Source organism: Homarus americanus, unplaced genomic scaffold (genome assembly GCF_018991925.1).
Source record: "Homarus americanus isolate GMGI-L3 unplaced genomic scaffold, GMGI_Hamer_2.0 scaffold59578, whole genome shotgun sequence".
NCBI lineage: Eukaryota > Metazoa > Arthropoda > Malacostraca > Decapoda > Nephropidae > Homarus > Homarus americanus.
The window spans coordinates 575,485-596,872 of NW_024712913.1; the positions used below are offsets into that span (position 1 = coordinate 575,485).

The 21,388-nt window shown below is 41.7% G+C and overlaps 2 protein-coding genes across 2 annotated transcripts in view; one reads left to right on the forward strand and one right to left on the reverse strand.

Moving 5' to 3' along the window:
- LOC121864750 (dynactin, 150 kDa isoform-like) overlaps nt 1-15,689 on the reverse strand; it is a 79,977-nt gene extending 64,288 nt beyond the window's left edge. The window contains exons 1-2 of the mRNA XM_042363921.1: nt 15,658-15,689; nt 14,978-15,056 (exon numbers count right to left, since the gene is read on the reverse strand). Coding sequence (XP_042219855.1) covers nt 14,978-15,056; nt 15,658-15,689 — 111 coding nt within the window. The remainder of the gene's footprint in view (nt 1-14,977; nt 15,057-15,657) is intronic.
- Nucleotides 15,690-19,643: 3,954 nt separating this feature from the next.
- On the forward strand, nt 19,644-20,003 carry LOC121864762 (proline-rich protein 2-like). Its single transcript, XM_042363932.1, has one exon. It carries the CDS (start codon nt 19,644-19,646, stop codon nt 20,001-20,003), a length of 360 nt encoding a protein of 119 aa, XP_042219866.1.
- The last annotated feature ends 1,385 nt before the right edge of the window (nt 20,004-21,388 follow it).

The following is a 21,388-nucleotide window of genomic DNA, read 5'->3' on the forward strand; positions in this document are numbered from 1 at the left end:
TGAGATATCTGATGTCATTATGAACACCCGTGAGTCCTTGGCACCATTATAAGCACCTGGTGTCTTTATGAACACCCGTGAGTCCTTGGCACCATTATAAGCACCTGGTGTCTTTATGAACACCTGTGAGTCACTAGGGATAATTCTGAGTACCAGTGAGTGTTTTAGCATCGTTATGAGCATCTATTAGTCAAATGAGGTCATTATAAGCATCTGGTGTCATCATGAGCCCCTGTGAGTCACCTGGCACCATTTTAAGCACCTGTGAATCACTTGGGTATGGTCATTTTGAGCACCTGCAAGTCAGTTGGGTGTGGTCATTTTGAGCACCTGCAAGTCAGTTGGGTGTGGTCATTTTGAGCACCTGTGAGTCACTTGATACCATTATGAGCAATCGAGGGAGCATAAGAGAGGTCGCCAAAGGTTCCCAACTCCTCGAGCAACAAGAGACATAGGTCATGAAGTTTGGAAAAGCCATCATCAATAGTCAGAATACAGAGAAGCTTGCATGTAAGGTTACCAACGAGCTGTGTCTGGGACGTGACCTTTAGACTGGACTAATCTATTGGCATCTTCCTCTGGTAAATTTCTGTTCAAGTCTTTTTTGGACAGTAATGTGTTTACGGACTGACAGCACCATGACTATATTCCCCAGAAACACCTATTCAGTTTAGGGGTTAAAATTAATCATAAAATTATCTCCATACACGAAGCAATTTATTTTTTGCTTTGTTTCTCTGACCTTTGAGTCTTCCATTGAGCAAATAAAATCGAATTATAAACCAAATAAAAAAAAACCATACAGGAAATAAAGATACAAAATAAACGGAATTAAAAAGAGAAAAAAGATGCCATTAAATAAAGAAAAGGAAAGGATAAATAATGAACTTAAATAGAGTCACTTACCGCCATGCAATCTAAGTAAGAAAGAGATGAGAATATTCTAGTAGGATCGCACATGAGTGAGCTTGTCCCTCAAGCCAGGTAGGAGGCGCACTGCTCGCCCCCATACACACAATCACGACGCGCGCTCTCTCTCTCTGCCTTGCTCAGTGGGTCGTTCTAGAAGATTTTGTTAATCCTCTCTGGTAAGGTATTATGGCATCTTATTGTTGCACAAGCAATTTCAACAGCTGCACAGGTGATGTTAGCAGCTATACAACAGATGTCACCGGGTATAGAGTAAGTATATTGCTATTCAGGCGTTACACCACACTTGTCGAAGTGTCTCACATGATTGTATGCTTCCCCTTCTATAATCTGATCACTGTTTTCTATTTTTCTGTTCTATATTTTTTTTTTCAGTTTAACACTTTTGTCAAATCAGTCACATTGTTTTGTTTTCAAGTTCCAAAAGGTTTATGGATATATTTTTATTTTATATTTTTTAGTGTTTTTTTCGTTTATAAATTATAACCCATATTCGCTGCTCACACATCGTTACCTAAAATAATACACATTAATACACACATACTAACATATTTTGACTGAATAACAAAGCAATAAATAAATTAATATTGTCTTTATAAAACATATTTCTCCCAGTCACTAGATGGTACCCACTACAGATGGAGTCAGCACCCCAGAGTACAGCTGAAAATATTAGTTTTTGTTTCGAAAGATAAAAGTCCGAGTCGTATCTCAAAATACCACGGAATTAGTAACCTGTCGAAGTACTAATGTATATAAAATTTGTCACGCAATTTATTAAGACTAAGTACGTACCAGATGTCCGTGATGATAACTATCAGAAATATTATAGGTTGTCGCAGGAAACGATAATAATTTATATACTGATAAATGATGTGAATAACCCACAAAAATTATAATAACGGTAATAAAAATGCATTGAACCAACGTTATATTTCGAGAATTTAACAAGTTGTGTTTGGCCGGAAGGTGTTGATTTAACCCCTGAAGGAATAATGACGCCCGATGATTAACCCCTGATATATAATACAAACAACCTCTAAATGGTGGACAGGTGATTAACTAGACCCAGGTATCTTACTATGAACCTAACGCTGGCCAACTCCCCTAGTTATCCACAATACTGAACCTTTAATGAAGGATCGGTTTTAGGAATTCTACACCTGTAGTTTGTACCTTACACAACCAGTATGTAATATTATAACGTTAACAATGTCCGAGAGGATGTAACGTCATCCAGAGGATCTTCCCCTTTAAAATGGCTCTCTTGTGTACAGTCATGACACATAGGGAGACCGGCTTTGTTATTCGGCTCTGGGGCACTTAACTGATTACTTCTTTCTTTCCGGTGGGAGACGAGGAAGAGAATGAACCACACTAACAACTGTTCACACACACACACACACACACACACACACACACACACACACACATATATATATATATATATATATATATATATATATATATATATATATATATATATATATATATATATATATATATATAAGACTAGAGATCAATTATGCCTGGGTGCACTAGACAGATTCAGGTGTCACCTTAACGTGCGGCGCCATTGTGCACTTGTGAAACTTTCATCCCGCGCCTTGTTACAGCAAACCCAAAATACTACTCACACACACACACACACACACACACACACACACACACACACACACACACACACTACAAAAATTCTGCACGATCTTGCAACTTTAAATAGTCATGCAGCGGGAACAAAGTGAAAACTAATATTTTCTCATTGAATTTACAATATATCAAATTAAACACTAAGACAGCTATAATTACTTTTATAAATCACAATGAAAAAAAAAGATAAATGCACTGACATTCACACGTAGTAGAAAACAAACTAACGTCACCTATATAACACTAAAGTATACAGTACATCCTATTACGTGTAAGCTTTCTCCCTGATCACACCCTTATGGTCATCAACATCATCGTCTTCATTAGTAATTGTCATTAACATTCCCGTAATGACTATACAATATGTTTTAGTTATCATTGTCGGTTTTAATAATTTCTTATTCTTGTTCAGCTCGTAGAATCATCGTCACCATCACCACCGTCACTTTCTCCTACCTTCTCTTCCCATATCATCACTTTCCACTTCATACACTATAGTCATCATCATCATCATCATCATCATCATCATCATCATCATCACTGTACCATTCTTACAGCATCTTAACTATCACAGTCCATTCACCAGTCTCTACCTGACCAATCACCATCAACCTATCCTCTCCCCGTCAGTCACCAGTAATCACCACATCAGAGAAAGTGACAATGGGGAAGTAAGTGGCGGTGGTAAGTGTATTAACAGGAAAGTGGCGACGATAATCCTGTCAGTAGCAATCTCAAACAATAACGATAAACTACAAAACAATACTAAAAAAAAAAAATCACCAAGAACACCCAACTACGACCTACCCCCCTTTACCACCACAACTGCGCTCTCCTCTATCACCACCGCTGCTACACCAACACGGGAGGAGATCACTGACTCACCAAACCACAACATCTTCACTAACGACGCTCTGAGGTTGACAGCCGCCCCAGTTAACACAATTTCACTTAACCACACCAAGAATGACACATGCCTGATGTTGATCCCCCCCCCTCCCTCCCTCCCCCTCCCTTCATAAGACCACCAACTTCTAGCACAAGGTCTTGCATGGACTCCTCTTTAGGTACTTGCATGGACTCCTCTTTAGGGACTTGCATGGACTCTTTAGGGACTTGCATGGACTCTTTAAGGACTTGCATGGACTTTGTGTTGACTGAGTCCCAGTACTCTAGATAGGGTGAGGACATTCTGGCAACTGTCCACACTGTAAGGGATGAAAACGAATGTTCAGGGTGCAACTATAATCACTCAGACATCAATGGCAACACTCAGACATCAATGGCAACACCCAGACATCAATGGCAACACCCAGACATCAATGACAACACCCAGACATCAATGGCAACACCCAGACATCAATGGCAACACCCAGACATCAATGACAACACCCAGACATCAATGGCAACACTCAGACATCAATGACAACACCCAGACATCAATGGCAACACTCCAGACATCAATGACAACACAGACATCAATGGCAACACCAGACATCAATGGCAACACCCAGACATCAATGGCAACACTCCATCAATGGCAACACCCAGACATCAATGGCAACAACACCATCAGACATCAATGACATCAATGGCAACACTCAGACATCAAGACAACACCCAGACATCAATGGCAACACCCAGACATCAATGGCAACACCAGACATCAATGGCAACACCCAGACATCAATGACAACACCCAGACATCAATGGCAACACCCAGACATCAATGGCAACACCCAGACATCAATGGCAACACCCAGACATCAATGGCAACACCCAGACATCAATGGCAACACTCAGACATCAATGACAACACCCAGACATCAATGGGAACACCCAGACATCAATGGCAACACCCAGACATCAATGACAACACCCAGACACTCAGATATCAACATCAATCACTCACTATATAGCAATCAGATAATACAAGACGCTTCGAAAGTTCACACTCAGACATAAACACCACCACTCAGAAAGCTCACACTCAGATCAAAGGGAGAGTCGAAGTCGTGGGGGGTGCGCGCACGACAGGAGTTGCAGAGGGAGAATGTTCCGTTCTGGTAACGCTGGGAAAGTGTTGGTAAGGTTGACTGCTCTGGTGGCAACACTGGTGATGGTGGTGATATAGGTGGGGTGGAAGTGTGGTGTGAGGTGGTGGTAGTGTGGTGTGAGGTGGTGGTAGTGTGGTGTGAGGTGGTGGGAGTGTGGTGTGAGGTGGTGGGAGTGTGGTGTGAGGAGGTGGGAGTGTGGGGTGAGGAGGTGGTAGTGTGGGGTGAGGTGGTGGGAGTGTGGTGTGAGGTGGTGGGAGTGTAGGGTGTAGTGGGAGGCGCCGGCGGAGGTTTGGGTGGAGCCGAGGTTTAAATGCCCGGTTTTCCTGTTTCCTTCCCGTTTCAGTCAACCGTCAGCACAGTCATGTTCACCCAGTCACAACACACTCACCACTCATACCACACCTACACCCTCACATACACCTCAACACCCTGACTATTGTACTACCATTCCGGGTCTCTCACAACAGCCATATACTTCACCAGTTGTATTATCAAACTGAATTCATGTTCAATTATTCTTCAATCGGTCACCATCCATCCTACCGTCACCTCATCATTCTCCTGTTCTTGTCACCAATCGACCACACCATTCCTCACGTCCCAATCACTATCCTCACGTCCCAATCATTATCCTCACGTCCCAATCATTATCCTCACGTCCCAATCACTATCCTCACGTCCCAATCACTATCCTCACGTCCCAATCACTATCCTCACGTCCCAATCACTATCTTCGTCTCAATCGCTATCCTCGTCCCAATCACTATCCTCGTCCCAATCACTATCCTCACGTCCCAATTACTATCCTCACGTCCCAATCACTATCCTCACGTCTCAATCACTATCCTCACGTCTCAATCACTATCCTCACGTCCCAATCACTATCCTCACGTCCCAATCCCGTCACGTTACATTCAGCATTCTCTTTCGCCCAATTGCCTGTAATCTCACACAGTTTCATCCACTCACCAGCACAGTCCGAACTCACCTGACTCATCGACTATAATTCCACATTCATTCACCATGCAACAGATGCAGGCTTTAATATTCAATAAACAGTGTGTGTGTGTGTGTGTGTGTGTGTGTGCGTGTGTGTGTGTGTGTGTGTGTGTGTGTTTTTTTTTTCTGTCAGTAGTCACGCGGTCATGGAGTTCATTTCCTCCTCACACAGATAATAAACCTGATCATTTTTACCAGAAGGTTGTCGCCGGCGATTCACTGTTCCGGAACGGCAATTCGACTCCGTTTTCGTAACTGCTTCAATCCAGAGATATTACGATCATTTATCCTCTCAACAATAACAAGAAGAAAAAAAAATCGACTCATGACAATAAACAAACGGGAATGATAATTTGATTATAACCTCCACCAAAATGTTAATTAAAAATAAATTAAATGACAGCATGACGGTCACACTACGTCTTGAAACAGTGAGTCAGTCTCAGGTGTTAAGACTGTAATCTACCTATAGTGATTATTAGCGTCTTATTTTCTTGGTACTATGATTCTCTTAGTCATCCTAAACACTTGCTACACAACGACCACATGCACAGAGATAACCATTATTATCACCTGACCCCTAACCTAACCTGACCTGAGGACCATAACATTCACTTCACACCTGACCTCTAACCTAACCTGAGGACCATAACATTCACTTCACACCTGACCTCTAGCCTAACCTGAGGATCATAACATTCACTTCACACCTGACCTCTAACCTAACCTGAGGACCATAACATTCACTTCACACCTGACCTCTAGCCTAACCTGAGGATCATAACATTCACTTCACACCTGACCTCTAACCTAACCTGAGGACCATAACATTCACTTCACACCTGACCTCAAACCTAACCTGAGGACCATAACAGCCTAACCTGAGGATCATAACATTCACTTCACACTGACCTCTAGCCTAACCTGAGGACCATAACATTCACTTCACCTGACCTCTAACCTAACCTAACCTGAGGACCCAACATTCACTTCACACTGAGAGGACCATAACATTCACTTCACACCTGACCTCTAACCTAACCTGAGGACCATAACATTCACTTCACACCTGACCTCTAACCTAACCTAACCTGAGGGACATAACATTCACTTCACACCTGACCTCTAACCTAACCTAACCTGAGGACATAACATTCACTTCACACCTGACCTCTAACCTAACCTAACCTGAGGACCATAACATTCACTTCACACCTGACCTCTAACCTAACCTAACCTGAGGGTCATAACATTCACTTCACACCTGACCCCTAACCTAACCTAACCTGAGGACCATAACATACACTTCACACCTGACCTTTAACCTAACCTAACCTGAGACACTTCACACCTGAGCTTGGAACCTAATGAGAACCACTTCACACCTGAAACCTAACCTAACCTGAGGACCATAACATACACTTCACACCTGACCTCTAACCTAACCTAACCTAACCTAACCTGAGGACATAACATTCACTTCACACCTGAACCTAACCTGAGAGGACCATAACATACACTTCACACCTGACCTCTAACCTAACCTAACCTAACCTGACCTGAGGACCATAACATTCACTTCACACCTAACCTAACCTAACCCCTAACCTTAATACTGTATGCAACACGTAATAAGTATAGTATATCAATTTTATCGATGGTTATTGACGTTTATAACAAAGATAGCGGACTATTGTTAAACAGGTTTCTTCCTCCATGATAAGAGACGATACTGTGTTTATATTTCTTCTTATCAAATCTTTATTATGTGACTTATCGACTTCGTATCGTCATGTTTCACAGATATAAAGAGTTAGATATTTAAAGTTAGTCGGGAGCAACATATAACTTGCACTGGTGAAGATGTCTGCCTCAGGTTGCCAAGGTTCAGACGACCACCCATAATTCCATGACATTGCAAAAAAAAAAATCCCTTCGCAAGTGTAAATTTGTGCTATATTATGCACTACTTCTATTAGAATGTCCAGTATGTACTATACCCTTTCCACGCTAGGCTTGTCCATAAGCCCAGTCCCTCGTCTATAGCTACATGTACAGTAACTGATTGGTTCCCCTATAAGTCTTACCTCCCCCGGACTGTGCGTGTATGAGCGCGTATTTATATAAAACTTTTATGATAAATATTCAAACAGTTCTAACATCCTCTCAGAAGTACTAATGCCTTGAAATCATTTACATTTTGATAGTCCGGATATTTAACATTATTTGAGATATTAACAGGTCTGCTTACCAATTGTGAACACATTTAGTTTGTAATTTCTAAGAACCAATCAGCTTATGGGCGTGGAAATACTCTAGTTTACTGTATTAAGACTTTCTGATACCAACAGTACCATCAACTTTACAACAATGCCTTCACCGCTGCTTTAATGCAAAGTTCTTTTAAAATAAGGAAAGAAAATAAGAATTAACTGTATATTAATCATACACACAGTCTGTAACTTGTATTTTTACTAACTAACAATTTTTTTTTTCTTTCCATCTTCAATATCGTAATGTGTTTTATTCTCTTAAGTTACTTTCTGCTCTAAGGAAAACAATTCTCCTTGGGTAAAATGTTGACCTGAATCAATCCTTGCGCACATTGTTAACGATATTCATAAGTGTCCTGTTACTAACGCTGTCTAACGCCATGATTCCAGCACCAGAGTTTAAACATGGCCACTGTTTCAAACTCAAGATCTTCAAAGAATTAAAGAGATAATCCACCTTAGATTAAGTTCTTAACTGAGGATCATTGTACAATAGACTTCAACAGAACAAGGACACCAAAAGCAGTAAAGTCTATCTACCTACTCTATAAACCCGGCCACATGAGCTTGAGTAGACTACAGTACAAGAAGCCCTTCACCATTACTTGAACCATGGAAGGGTTTTGTGGCCTTGACAGCAGTCGTTTCAAATCATTTGGTAATAATAGAGAACTGGGAAGAGCTGTGGTCATTATTCTTTATCTGTCAGCAGGTTGGTTGTAATTTCAGCAACAGTGGTCAGGTCAGGTGGAGGAATCTCTGTGGATCTAATTCAGACTGAAAAACGAAACCCAGAGGCCATCCCACGAGTACTTCTATATATGAGTTACAGTTGTGTGTGGAGAATGACTTTAAAGGTCTTGTCATTGTTGCTGTTGTTGGGATTTTACGATCAGTTGAGGAAATATGCCGATGTGTGTGTGTGTGTGTGTGTGTGTAGCGTGAGTTAGTGGCACATGTTGGGGAGAGTGACAGGCATGAGAATCCTTACTTAATAAAATTCATGACATATTCCGTTTCCACTATTGTGTACAGTCCATCCATGATGTTTAAATCGTGTTAGTCTTGCTTTTCTCACAGTGTAAACAAGGTTAGTCATGGCCCCGCGCCCGCTCCAGCTCTCCCACCAACAACAAAGCACACACGCCAAACACCCCCCCACCCCCCCACCATGTTTACCTTCATACTTCACAAGGTACGGGTCTTTCTTCCTCTCCTGCAGCGGTGAAAGTGACTGAGATGTACGTTGTGAACTTAGTACGCTCTTAATAATACATGGGCTTTATGGACACGATGAACAAATATGTTGTTAACCATCTATTGCTTCTCATTATTTTGTGGTATGTTAAAACAGAACGTAAGGATATTTTAGACAAGATAGTGTATAGTTTGTTTTCGTCACAATGGTTAACTTAAGTCATAAAGCAAACCTGCGACGGAAACAAACAGGAGAGTGGACACACTGGTCTCCTGACTGACTCTAAGAAACCACACACAAGGGGTAATGCTTCTCATTCAAAAAATAAGGACACACTGTTCAGGTAACATTATGTAAATAATTCAAAGGTCGATATTCTGTAGATAATGGTACAAACATACGAGGTGAGATGACATAAAAGCGTATTCATAAAAGCAACTGAATTATTAAGGACAAAATGACCTAGACGTATTACACTGAGGACGAGCATGAACTGGAAGATGTCACTAGAGAACTTGTTCAACGTTAACTGTAGCAACTGACCGACAAAATCATCTCTACCACACTTTAAGAAGCACAGCGCAGGAATAGACAACTATGAGCAACTTTGGTCACAGTCAACTGCTGAAATAAACGAAATCGGCGAAGCACACAAAGCTTAAGACTATAGCAACACAGCTGTGCGTTATATACGAGAACAGGTGGTTTGTCGACACCTGTTTGATATTTACCCTCACAATAACACCTGTGTGTTCAGCAGTCTCGCTCCCTTCCCCTCTCCACTCCGGCCCCCTTTCTCAAGTCCACCCTCTGCTCTCAACCCACCTTTGCACATCACATGTCTGAGAACTTTTAAGTAAATAAAGGTTCACTCCACTACTTACAAAAGGGTTTTAAATACTGGTAATATAAGTCATGTCTTGTAAGGCAGTATACTGACAAAGATACCTAATCTACCACCACTTATACTTTGTGTACGAGAGGAAAGAGGGGAGGGAGACTTTGTTTTTCCGGCACTTTACTGCACGGGGAAGCATGATGAGTTCTCCAATAAAACTGCTGAACATACTGATATCTTGGCCTCTGGTGTCAACTTGGTAAGATTCCAGTGCCACGATAAATGTTAATGTACCCCCCAAAAAAGTTTATAATCGTGAAATACTTATCACCTCCCTTGTTTAGTTAAACGTTTTCATTTGAGGAAACTATACTTGTTAGAGGATATTATGACCACCTTATTCGATTGTTTGCCACTTTCACTTGACGTAATACAAATAACCCTTGTCTATATAAACTCAGGAAGTAGAGAGGCCATCAAGGAGATTCTCACACAGCAAAACAGAACCAAGGCCTTTTGTAAATCGCTTCCCGGACTATACTCTCTCAGTTAAGTCTCAGCAAACACCATCCTATATTATCCTCCTATGATCACTGTTGTTGCTGTGGTAGGGTTAGTGTTCTATCTCCCTGTCGCCTTCCCTAGTCTCAGGAGCCATAGGTTAGGTTAGGTTACAATGAGTTTTTAAATTACTGTACGATACGATGATACGATTTTTCTCTGGGATACCTAACTACCGATCATAATTATTACCCTTCTAGCCTTCCAAGATCATTTATGCACCCTTAAGAAAATATTTTTACTTAGTTTTCCGTGAGTTGCCTAACCATGACACGAAAACATCCTCATACAGCCACACAAGTACTCCTAATACCCTCTCCCCCCCCCCCCTGTTATAATACCCTCGTTGATCATTATACTCTGTCTTGGTTATCATCAGAAGTGACTAGTAGCAGCACCTGTGGACCGTTTATCTCGTTCAGCCATCTAGTAACGCGTCTTCTTGATCCGACACTGATAAGCAATCACTCTATTGTGTACTACGATCTTCGTGATTATTAACGTTGTTCAGTTTTTTCAGCCTGCCAAACTTGACAAAACTTTGTAAAAACAACAAATAAAAACACTCTTTGTAATATACTGTCATTGTATATTTCATCATCAACACAACAGGGATGAACCATTGTCATCGTCATAAACAATGTTCTAATAGTCTCAACCTCGCGTTTATCTGTTTTTAACACATTCTTTTAAATTTCCAGAACCGAATAAACACTCGTACAAGATCAACACATTAACTAAGAGGACCCGTACACGTGAGCCGTCGGTTAGTACTGGGCCGCGCGATCATCACCACCCCACAACATACACTGCACGCGCGTCACACACCAAGACCGTCAACTACCACCCACCCACACACTCACGACTGACGTCATCTCTCCTCTTCCAGCAGTGAACCGCTTAAAAGTCTACTACTCGGTTAATAATGGATTCCTAACATCTATAGATGATATAAGATAAAGAGAGTAAAGCTTATTGTGGCATCTGATGAGAAAAAAATTATTAAACAGCAGTAAAAAAGATGATCAGTAAGTTTGACAGGTAAAATGGTAGGTGGCACCCAGCGTCGCACCTGGCTGCTCCCATGACTAAGTTTCCTGAGGGACGGACGGTCAGGTAGAAAATATTTATCCGCACGTGAAGCCAGTCGCTACAAGTCATGAACCACTCGGTATCCAACATGTCTAATACTGGTAACAATTAAAGGTGATGGAACTATTAATTTTTTTAAAAGCATCGTAGCTTAAAAGATCAAGTGTCCCTACGTTCTCCATAAAAGAAAATAATTATTAACATTCTGATCAATTATCCATCTACTTCACTGTAATTTATTCAGGTTTGGATATACTGTCCGTGAGCTAGGTCTTAAATCACCATTACTTACATAGAAACGATAATAATTATTCTTCTATATTTTGAAATATTGTAATTGTTTCAAATTAACTAGAAAATGTATAGTATATATTGACGAGTCTTTGTTAGGTGGTGGTAACATTAATTGTCCCGCCTCGGAAATACAGGGAGAAGGAAGAAGCCTATGACTCACTTTTAATAATAATCCCTGAGGTAATTATCACAACGGGGCGGGGAAACAAGATACAAATAAATGGTACATCATCTCTATAAATAAGCCAGTATGAGAGTCCTGACAAAGCACAACGCCAGAATATATTTCCTTTGTCTATTTCGAAATCGACTTTAGGAAGGAAAAAATACTGAAGGAAAGAGCGAGTACAGATATATCCGCTAGTTCAATATCACCTCCATATTTAGCCTGTGAGCATCAACTCGACCTTGTTATTTGGAAACATCCGCGTTGGAGAGCACGGGGTGAAGGTCGCACGATTACGTCCTGCCCTGTCTTATCTTGGTTATAATAAACCTGCCAAGTGAGTCTTGTCCATACAACACAGCTGGTACACTACAAGCTACGTTTACACTGTAATAATAATGGTTGTCCCTCGTGTAACGAGGATGGCTGGCCCAAGGGTGGAGAAGCTGTCGCCAACACAACCACACTAAGTTAACGAGCTGCATGACCCAGTGTCAAGGAAGAGTCCGAAAAGACCGGACAACTCGTCAACTGCACTGGCTAACTATTACCCCGAAATACGGTCCGCAGATCGATTAGCATCCAGGTTCCCAATTACTGCTGGGTAGACTGAGGCAAATGGCGTAAAGAAACTTGCCCATAGTTTCACCCTGTCCGGGTATCGAACCCGGGTCTGCTCGCTTGCGAGGCGAGCATGCTAACCGCTATACCACAGGTTACCATACAACACCTGGTACATTACAAGCTAAATTTACACTAACTATACAACAGAACTTATGTGTCAAAGTCCCGTTGAAGCTGTCAGTATGGTATGACTTAACCCGTATAGTCGTGCAGTTTAACACACCTCGTGAACCTCTCCTTTATTTGTTTTCCCAAATCACGTAACCAAGTATGGTATCTTACCTTTGTTTGGTCTTTCTTCTATAAAACACTAGGTATAACCTGTCATTCTATACACTAGCCTCGCTCACCCTTGTACAATAGTCATGTAGCAGAACTCTTAAAAAATCTAGTTTAGCTTGGAAAGAATAAGCTTAACTGCTTACTTAACTTGTATAGCTTCACTTGTGTATCACAGATTCTTACGAGCTCTTCCGTAAGCTGAGCTAGAACAGCTTAACCAAAAATCGGAGAAAACATGCAAGAATTTTGCGAGAAAGGAAGGTTATCATTCTGGGTCGATTCTCAAAGGTTTGACCGTACGATGAACATTAATCGTAACCGAAGATGTAAGAATGTATCCAACCGGTTAACGTGGTAAAGAACGAAAATAACTTCTTAGCCTCAAGACTGTCTCCGAACTAATGACAGTAGAACGTATCTAGTTAAGGTACAGCTATCGGACCAGTGTAATTGTTATGCTATTCTTGGGAGTAAGTTTTTGTGCTTTAGCTGAAGTAAATCACCTGGTGGTTTCTTATATCTTCAGACACGAGGTATATTTATTGTACGAATCTGCAAGAATCTGAACCGAGTCGTTTCGGATGGCGAGACCGTGAATCCGCTGTGATAGGCTGCTGGCTCTGAACTCAGAAATTACGAGGCTGTCGTGTGGGAGGAAGGTTTAAATTTACCAAATACCGCCACCGTAGTTTCTCGTTTTCAATAGAATTTGAAAACTAAACCGTAAAACAATTCTAAATAATCCTTTTTAGTAGTAATTTCTTATAGATGGGATAATTTTAATTGAAAATACTTGATAAATGTAATCATATAACAGGGGCAGATTGTCACTATAATACTAAACCTCACCTATAAATCAACGAATTAAAAATAATTATGTGGTAACTAATTCTACTTTATCTCACAAGATGACACAAGACAGGTTTGATTATAACCAATTCCCGGCAGTCGTTTAGTGGCAACAAGTGAAATAATACCCCGTTTATTGGTTCGGCCTAATGTGCATGTGTGCTGGGCAGATTCTATAATGATTTACTAAGATTTCTGATTAACCAAACGTAACCTAACTTAATTTAACAATAAACAACACAGCCCGTCAACACGACTACCTCACCTATAACCAGTGTGATTTTTGGAGTACGGCTGCCGGTACCTACTGTATATCCACTATGTTAAAAATAAACACCTCTGACAAGTTTCTAAAAACAATGCAAATCATTTCCTTGTGGCCCGAGATCCAGTGTTGTAATTCTTATACAGTACTTGGTAGAGTTGTAGGGAGCTATACCTGGGTAGTAACTTCAGCACAGTACTTCACAACGGTAACCTTAACCCTCGTATTGCTGAAGGTTCCCCACAACTGAATAAAATCATCAGGAGTTAACCAGAAAAAGATCCTTAAAATCGTTCGTTACTCTCAAGAGGATCGATCGAGATCAGTTGGAAGGTTGTGTCTTTGCAACACCAAGGACAGTCCCGCAGGACCCACACACTGAGCGGTCACCGTCCAGTTACTCATTCGGCCGACAAGCCACCCACTCCCACTGATTTTTCACGACTTACTTAAATCTTATGTTGTTGTTACACTATTACTATGTTTTAACAACTTATGTTACTTACACTACTCTTCAATAATTAAATTAAAAAAATATATATATCCAAAACGTACAGGCTAATCTTTAGGTGAAATAAGCTAGGGGCGATTCTTCTGGCGAGCTTTAAATTATAAATAATAACAACGATTACTTAAATAACTTTCACCTGCTGACGACATCTTTAATATTCACAACAAACCCGACAGTTTACAAGCATGGAAACAAGAGATGGATGAAGCAAGTTGAAGAGCGAGAGTATAGATACACCTGACCAAAGTAATGTTCAACAGCTTCACGTGGTCAGTAATTGAAAACAAGAGGAAGTCACGAAATACACAGATATATGACAGGATAAGAAACGGATGAGCGAGATCGTAAAGCAAAAACATCAAAAATATTATTAACAGAGAGTAAATACCAGCCGGCAGGTCGTGTAGCGAGACCTGAGTAACGTTGGCTCACGGAGATCCTCGACTGGGTCCCACGATATAATGGACCTATATTAGAAAAGACAATTACCGGACAGTATATAAACACGGCACAAAATTAACCTTCAAACCTTAACCTCAGTCCATTATAACACACAGATCAGTGACGGGGATTAACCTGAAGCGCTCCTTGATACCCAAACACTGATTTTTATATGAAGCGAAGAAATTACGATTAGCTTCCCTTATCCCAGCTGCAGATGATACCAAAACATGACCACCACTCCCACCCTCTCTTTCTCCCTCCCCCCCACCGTAGGAGCACTGGGCGGGGGAAGGGGGAGAGGGGGAAACAACAAGGCATCATTTCCCTGGGCCAAGACATTACCTGTGAGTTATTGACAATTACCATGAGACGTACCTGGCCACTTCCTTCCCTGGACGGTATTGGTGCCCGGCCTCCTCCTCCTCCTCCTCCTCCTCCATCACCACCACTTGTCCAGCCCTCACCACCACCACTTGTCCAGCCCTCACCACCACCACTTGTCCAGCCCTCACCACCACCACTTGTCCAGCCCTCACCACCACCACTTGTCCAGCCCTCACCACCACCACTTGTCCAGCCCTCACCACCACCACCACTTGTCAAGCCCTCACCACCACCACCCACAACATTCCACGATATAATGTGCTCATAAACATGATCTCAACATCATAATGATACAACATCCAAATTATCTGACTTAGTCTTTCTTAACGTCGTAATACACCGATAGATGATAGCGCAAGGTTGATGCTCTACTGTTATTACTGCGCTTCAACAACGAAGGTCTTTAAGAGGTTATTATTTACACTATTCCATCAACAATGAAAAATAATGATAGAACTCACTGTGTAACTTTAGATTAAATGAGAAATTATACGATACTCTTAATCCGAGTCGGCAGTTCCTAAGAGTACTGCCACACTTCTAGTTCCTGTTCCTAATAGTTCAGTTTCTAAACCTGATCCTTGATTCCAGTTTCAAAGCCTAATAACTGATCACACTTCATCGTCATAAACCTGGGTCATAAACCTTTGTTAAAATGTCTGGTTTATTAACAAATCCTTGAGTGTTTACTTGTTCTCAACTTCTGGTCTAGTCCCCGTTGGTTCTACAAGACGTTACAGTACACTGCAGCCTCGCTTGATGTCGTGCAGGTAATCTTACTCCCTGACTGGTGAGGCGATGCTTCCCTATCCTGTAAGATGGTCGGTGGATCCTGTCAACTCTATGCTTACTCGGAGCTGCTGAATGCCTATATGTAATCGTAGTGTGTGTGTGTGTGTGTGTGTGTGTGTGTGTGTGTGTGTGTGTGTGTGTGTGTGTGTGTGTGTGTGTTAATAGGCTGCTGAAACAGTGGTGTAGTGTAGCTAAGTGTAGACTGTATATGTGAGTGGTCGGACGGTGAAATAAATGAATTGGTTTAAGCTAAGACATACGTTAGTGTATTTTACGGGGGTGTGGGTGAGAGAGGTATTGGTTATGCAGTTGGACTAAATATATATAAATCTGAGATGTTTGTTACCGAAGATATATTCAGGTTGTGGGTGTAGTGGTGTGTTAGTTACAGACCGGAGATATAACGGTACAGTATACTATTTTTTGTAGGGTTTCTGTAGGTAGAGTTTAACTATTAGGGGGGTAGGTGTATACACTTGTTAAATTAATGACCAACACACTTAACCTAACTTCAGCGCTACCAACAAATATATGCAAACCAATTATTTTTTTTTTCTATTCACCAACTACTACAATCACAGAGAATAAATATGTACAGTATATATATATTGTGTGTGTGTGTGTGTGTGGCCATGAGAGTGGGTGTAGTCGTGAGGGTAGCGGCTGGTAATATTGCCTATCCGGTGTGTGGTTTCTGTTGGCCTTTTACGTCAGGGACATGTAAGAGGTAAACAATATTTCATTTTCTCCCTCCCTTCACTAACTTTATGATCACTTATTACAGACGAAGAGACCAGCCACGCTCCCATCAGCACAACAGTGTAGGGCTGGTGTTATCGTCACAAGGCTTGGGGTCAGCACTTGCTTTACATAAACACAATCTGTGTCGCCTGTTGTATACTGTTAGTGTGGGAGGAAAGAGTTAGCTGTCAACACAATATCACAGTTACAGCTTAAACGCTCTACTGTAGTTTTGTTTCGCACCTCACATAAAGCCATGTATGACAATCTTTGCATCAAGGTAATTGTGACCGGGAAGGTTTTCATTATTTCTCGTGATAATGTGATGAACGGGCGATGCTAACACGCAACGCATGCCAGGTACACCCTAGTCTTTTCTGGCCACCCATCCTCCTGTTATCCTACATGCCCGCCCGCTGTCACACACCCTCCGTGACGGTCTCCTTAACCTAGTTGTCGAGGCGTGACAGATGTGCTTGCAGGTTTCTGGCAATATCTCGCTCACTGGCTGAGTCACCAAACTGTTCAGGGAAAAATTTACGTGAGTTGGTTTCACCAAGGTCGAGTTGTGGCAGACTGTACACTACAACGCGAGTGGTCGGGAAACTCGTGTGGATAATATTTTGTCCAGAATTCACTGTTAATAAGCGAACTTTGTTGTTGTAGCAGTATAATCAGAGTATATTGATGATGATGTTCAAAACACCTGTCAATTTAAGTGTATTATCTCTCCACACACACACACACACACACACACACACACACACACACACACACACACACACACACACACACACACACACACACACACACACTATTGTAACGTATTTGAGTGAAAGGATAAGATTCATGCGTGGTGGTGTACAGTTCTTACACCTTAACAAATGGTAACCTACTGAATGGACAACATACGAGGCATTTATTGTAGTACAAATGTTCGTACTGTAGACTTATATAAACAAAACAGTACAGAAAGATAAACATTTTGACAGTGTCTACTTTCTTTATGTTGAAAATTTCCATAACGTGGGTAAAAATTTAGAAAAAAAAAAACATTATTTAAAAACTAAAAAAAATCTGATAACTTTCTCACCTCTTTCAACACAATAAAAACGCACAGGAAGACACCAAACAAGTGTCGTTGTCAAATATACTCAACCAGGTGTTTGTCCCCAAGTCAAACACTGAAGATATCTGAAGCATGATGAACTAAATAGACACAGGAGGCTATATAACACAGGAAAACACTCTGGCATAACTGAGAGTACAGCTCGTCAAAACACAGACTGTGGGGTTATCAACAGAATAAGGAGAGCGGTGAGATATCCCAGCGAATGTGCAAAGTTGGGAGTTTTCTGGTAAGGTCATTATTGTTGATTACTTTGCTATACATTTTGTTTTCACCGATTCGAGGAGAAATGCCACAACATCACCCCCAGATGACATCAGTATCCCACCAAGGAGTACACATTGCTTACATATATAGCTGTCAACTGCTCGCGGGTACTGTAGAACCTAACTTTAAACATGAGAACGAACTTAATTTGTAATTTTGACTAAAGTTCTGACAAAGTTTGTTATGTTAAGACCTTAAGTAAGGCTGATTCCTGAAGTTGCAATGTTGTGTGATGTTGGGATGATGATAATGATGATGATGTGAATATATATGTTATTTTGTGTGATATGTTTGTTGGTAATCTTTGGTAGTACGTATTGCAGGAGCGAGACTAGGTTGTATGCTGCACACTCAGCTCTGTGTGTGTGTGTGTGAGATCTCCCTATTGAGATTAGGTATACCTGTTGTCTGGCAGTAATCTTTCCCCTTAATAGCATCTAGGCCAATGGAAAAAAAAAACAGCAACAACTTCGGGTAGAAAGTGACTGCATGTATCATAATTTTTCTCTGACAGGAAAATAAGTTACCAGTTATCACGTCGAGAATTTACGAGTATTACGTAAAAAAGACCAATTGTTTTCTGATGATTTATAACACACAACATACTTCTGCGTCAGACTAAGCCATCTAATCACCATGATATTATTACAAAGCCAAAAGAAAACCCGGAGAAAGTTATCAGCAACATGTCCCACCAAATACCATGATGACGTTAACTGCATTTCACATTTTACTGTTTACTTTTACAGCTCCGGGATATCAAGGTCAAAATGATCCCCTGGAGAAGATGAAGTCCCTTGTAGATGAAAGCTGAAGAAGTTGTCTTTGTGTAACGAAGGTGGAGTTGTGTGTGACCTTCAGAAGAAATGTCAAAGTGGGAGCTGTATGATAGACTAACATATCCCCCACCCCCCTAGAGGCAACTTTAAGGTCCAGGTAAACAATTTAATATTACATCGTTAGTTCCCTCGAGGTGACATTAGTTATAATTCCCTCCACGTATTGTACAAACATAAAGTTATCTAATATTTGAAAAAAAAATCGTTTATTCCGATGCTTTAATTATCTTATAACGAATACTGAACAATCTCCGGGACATGTGAAGATTAGGTACCCCAGCTTAAATCATCTTAATATTAACCTAACCTAACCTCACCTAACCTAACCTAACCTAACCTCACCTCACCTAACCTAACCTAACCTCACCTCATACACACGACCCGCCTCACCAAGTCCTTCGTTATATATATAGTTTTGAAACTCGCCTCTGAAGGCCACTTTCTAAGGGAGTGGAAGAATGGGGGATCTAAGACCAGCCCTAGGGAACCCAAGAGCAATCACAAGGAAGCCAAGACCAGCCACAAGGAAGCCAAGACCCACCACAAGGGAAGCCAAGACCAGCCACAAGGAAGGACCAGCCACAAAGAAGCCTAAGACCCACCACAAGAAAGGGGACCCACCACAAGGAAGCCAAGACCAGCCACAAGGAAGCCAGCCACAAGGGAAGCCAAGACCCACCACAGGGAAGACCAGCCAACCACAAGGGAAGCCAAGACCACCACAAGGGAAGCCAAGACCAGCCACAAGAAAGCCAAGACCAACAAGAAGCCAAGACCAGCCACAAGGGAAGCCAAGACCAGCCACAAGGGAATCCTAGACCAGCCACAAGGGAAGCCAAGACCCACCACAAGGGAAGCCAAGACCAGCCACAAGGGAAGCCAAGACCAGCCACAAGTGAATCCTAGACCCATTATCTGCAGTAATTTTCTATACAATTGATATACTTTACTCACTCTTCTCTCTCTTATTTTCTTCCTTGAACTAAAAACCTGAAACCAATAATTTTTCCGGTTTCGTTTGTTGGTTTGTTTGTGTGTTAGGTTTGGTATGGTTAGGTTAGGTAAGGTAATATCATAAACACATTGAAATACTGTGGGAAGCTGTACGTCCATATTACACACACACACACACACACACACACACACACACACAAATAGACAGATAGAGATAAACAGATAAAAACAGGAGCCATTAATTTTAAGGGAGACCCCGTTAAGGGAGCCACTATTAAGGGAGTCACTATTAAGGAGCCACCGTTAAGGGAGCCACCATTAAGGGAGCCACCGTTAAGGGAGCCACTATTAAGGAGCCACCGTTAAGAGAGCCACCATTAAGTGAGCCACTATTAAGGGAGCCACTATTAAGGAGCCACCGTTAAGGGAGCCAGGAGGTGTATGGATCCTCCACCTGCAGCTTTAAGTTGGACCGTCTGAGAGTCTCATGTCTCGGAGCACCACTACCTCCCTCCCTCCATCTCCCCTCTCCCTCCCTCACCTCTCTTCCCTCCCTCCCTGCCTCACTTCCTCTCTCATTTACTCTCTCTCTCTCTCTCTCTCTCTCTCTCTGCTCCGTCACCTCACCACCTCCCCCCCTCTCTCTCTCTCTCTCTCTCTCTCATGTCCTCTTCGCAACTATTCTCGTATTCCTCTCTTTCCCTTTCATCTCATGTCCTTCTAATCACATCTTTCACGGTGTTTTTCCTTCTTCTTCATTTCGTTTCAACTCTATTCTCTTCGAGTCACTTTCCTCCTCCTCCTTATCGAAGTGTTTCTCCCCTTTCTCTCTCCTCTCCCTCCCTCCTTTTCTCTTCCATTCCATCATCATCCCCACCTTTCTGCTACTCTTCCCCTTCTTCCTCCTTGTCCCCAATAATTCCCACTTATCCCTCTCACCACCCACTCAGTACTCTCCCTCTCACCACCCACTCAGTACTCTCCCTCTCACCACCCACTCAGTACTCTCCCTCTCACCACCCACTCAGTACTCTCCCTCTCCACACTCATGTACTTCTCAACCTCACCAAACGATCCAACATCGACGAGAGGAACCATATGTTTTGTTTTCTTTAGGCAGCCGTGTTTTTCGTCTGGTCACTTTCATGTCTAGTGTGAATTTCTCCAAGACTGCTGTGTTTGGTTGTATAATACTCACAGGTGTAGAGTGTTAACCTATAGAGCGTTACTTGTGTTACATATCAGAGAC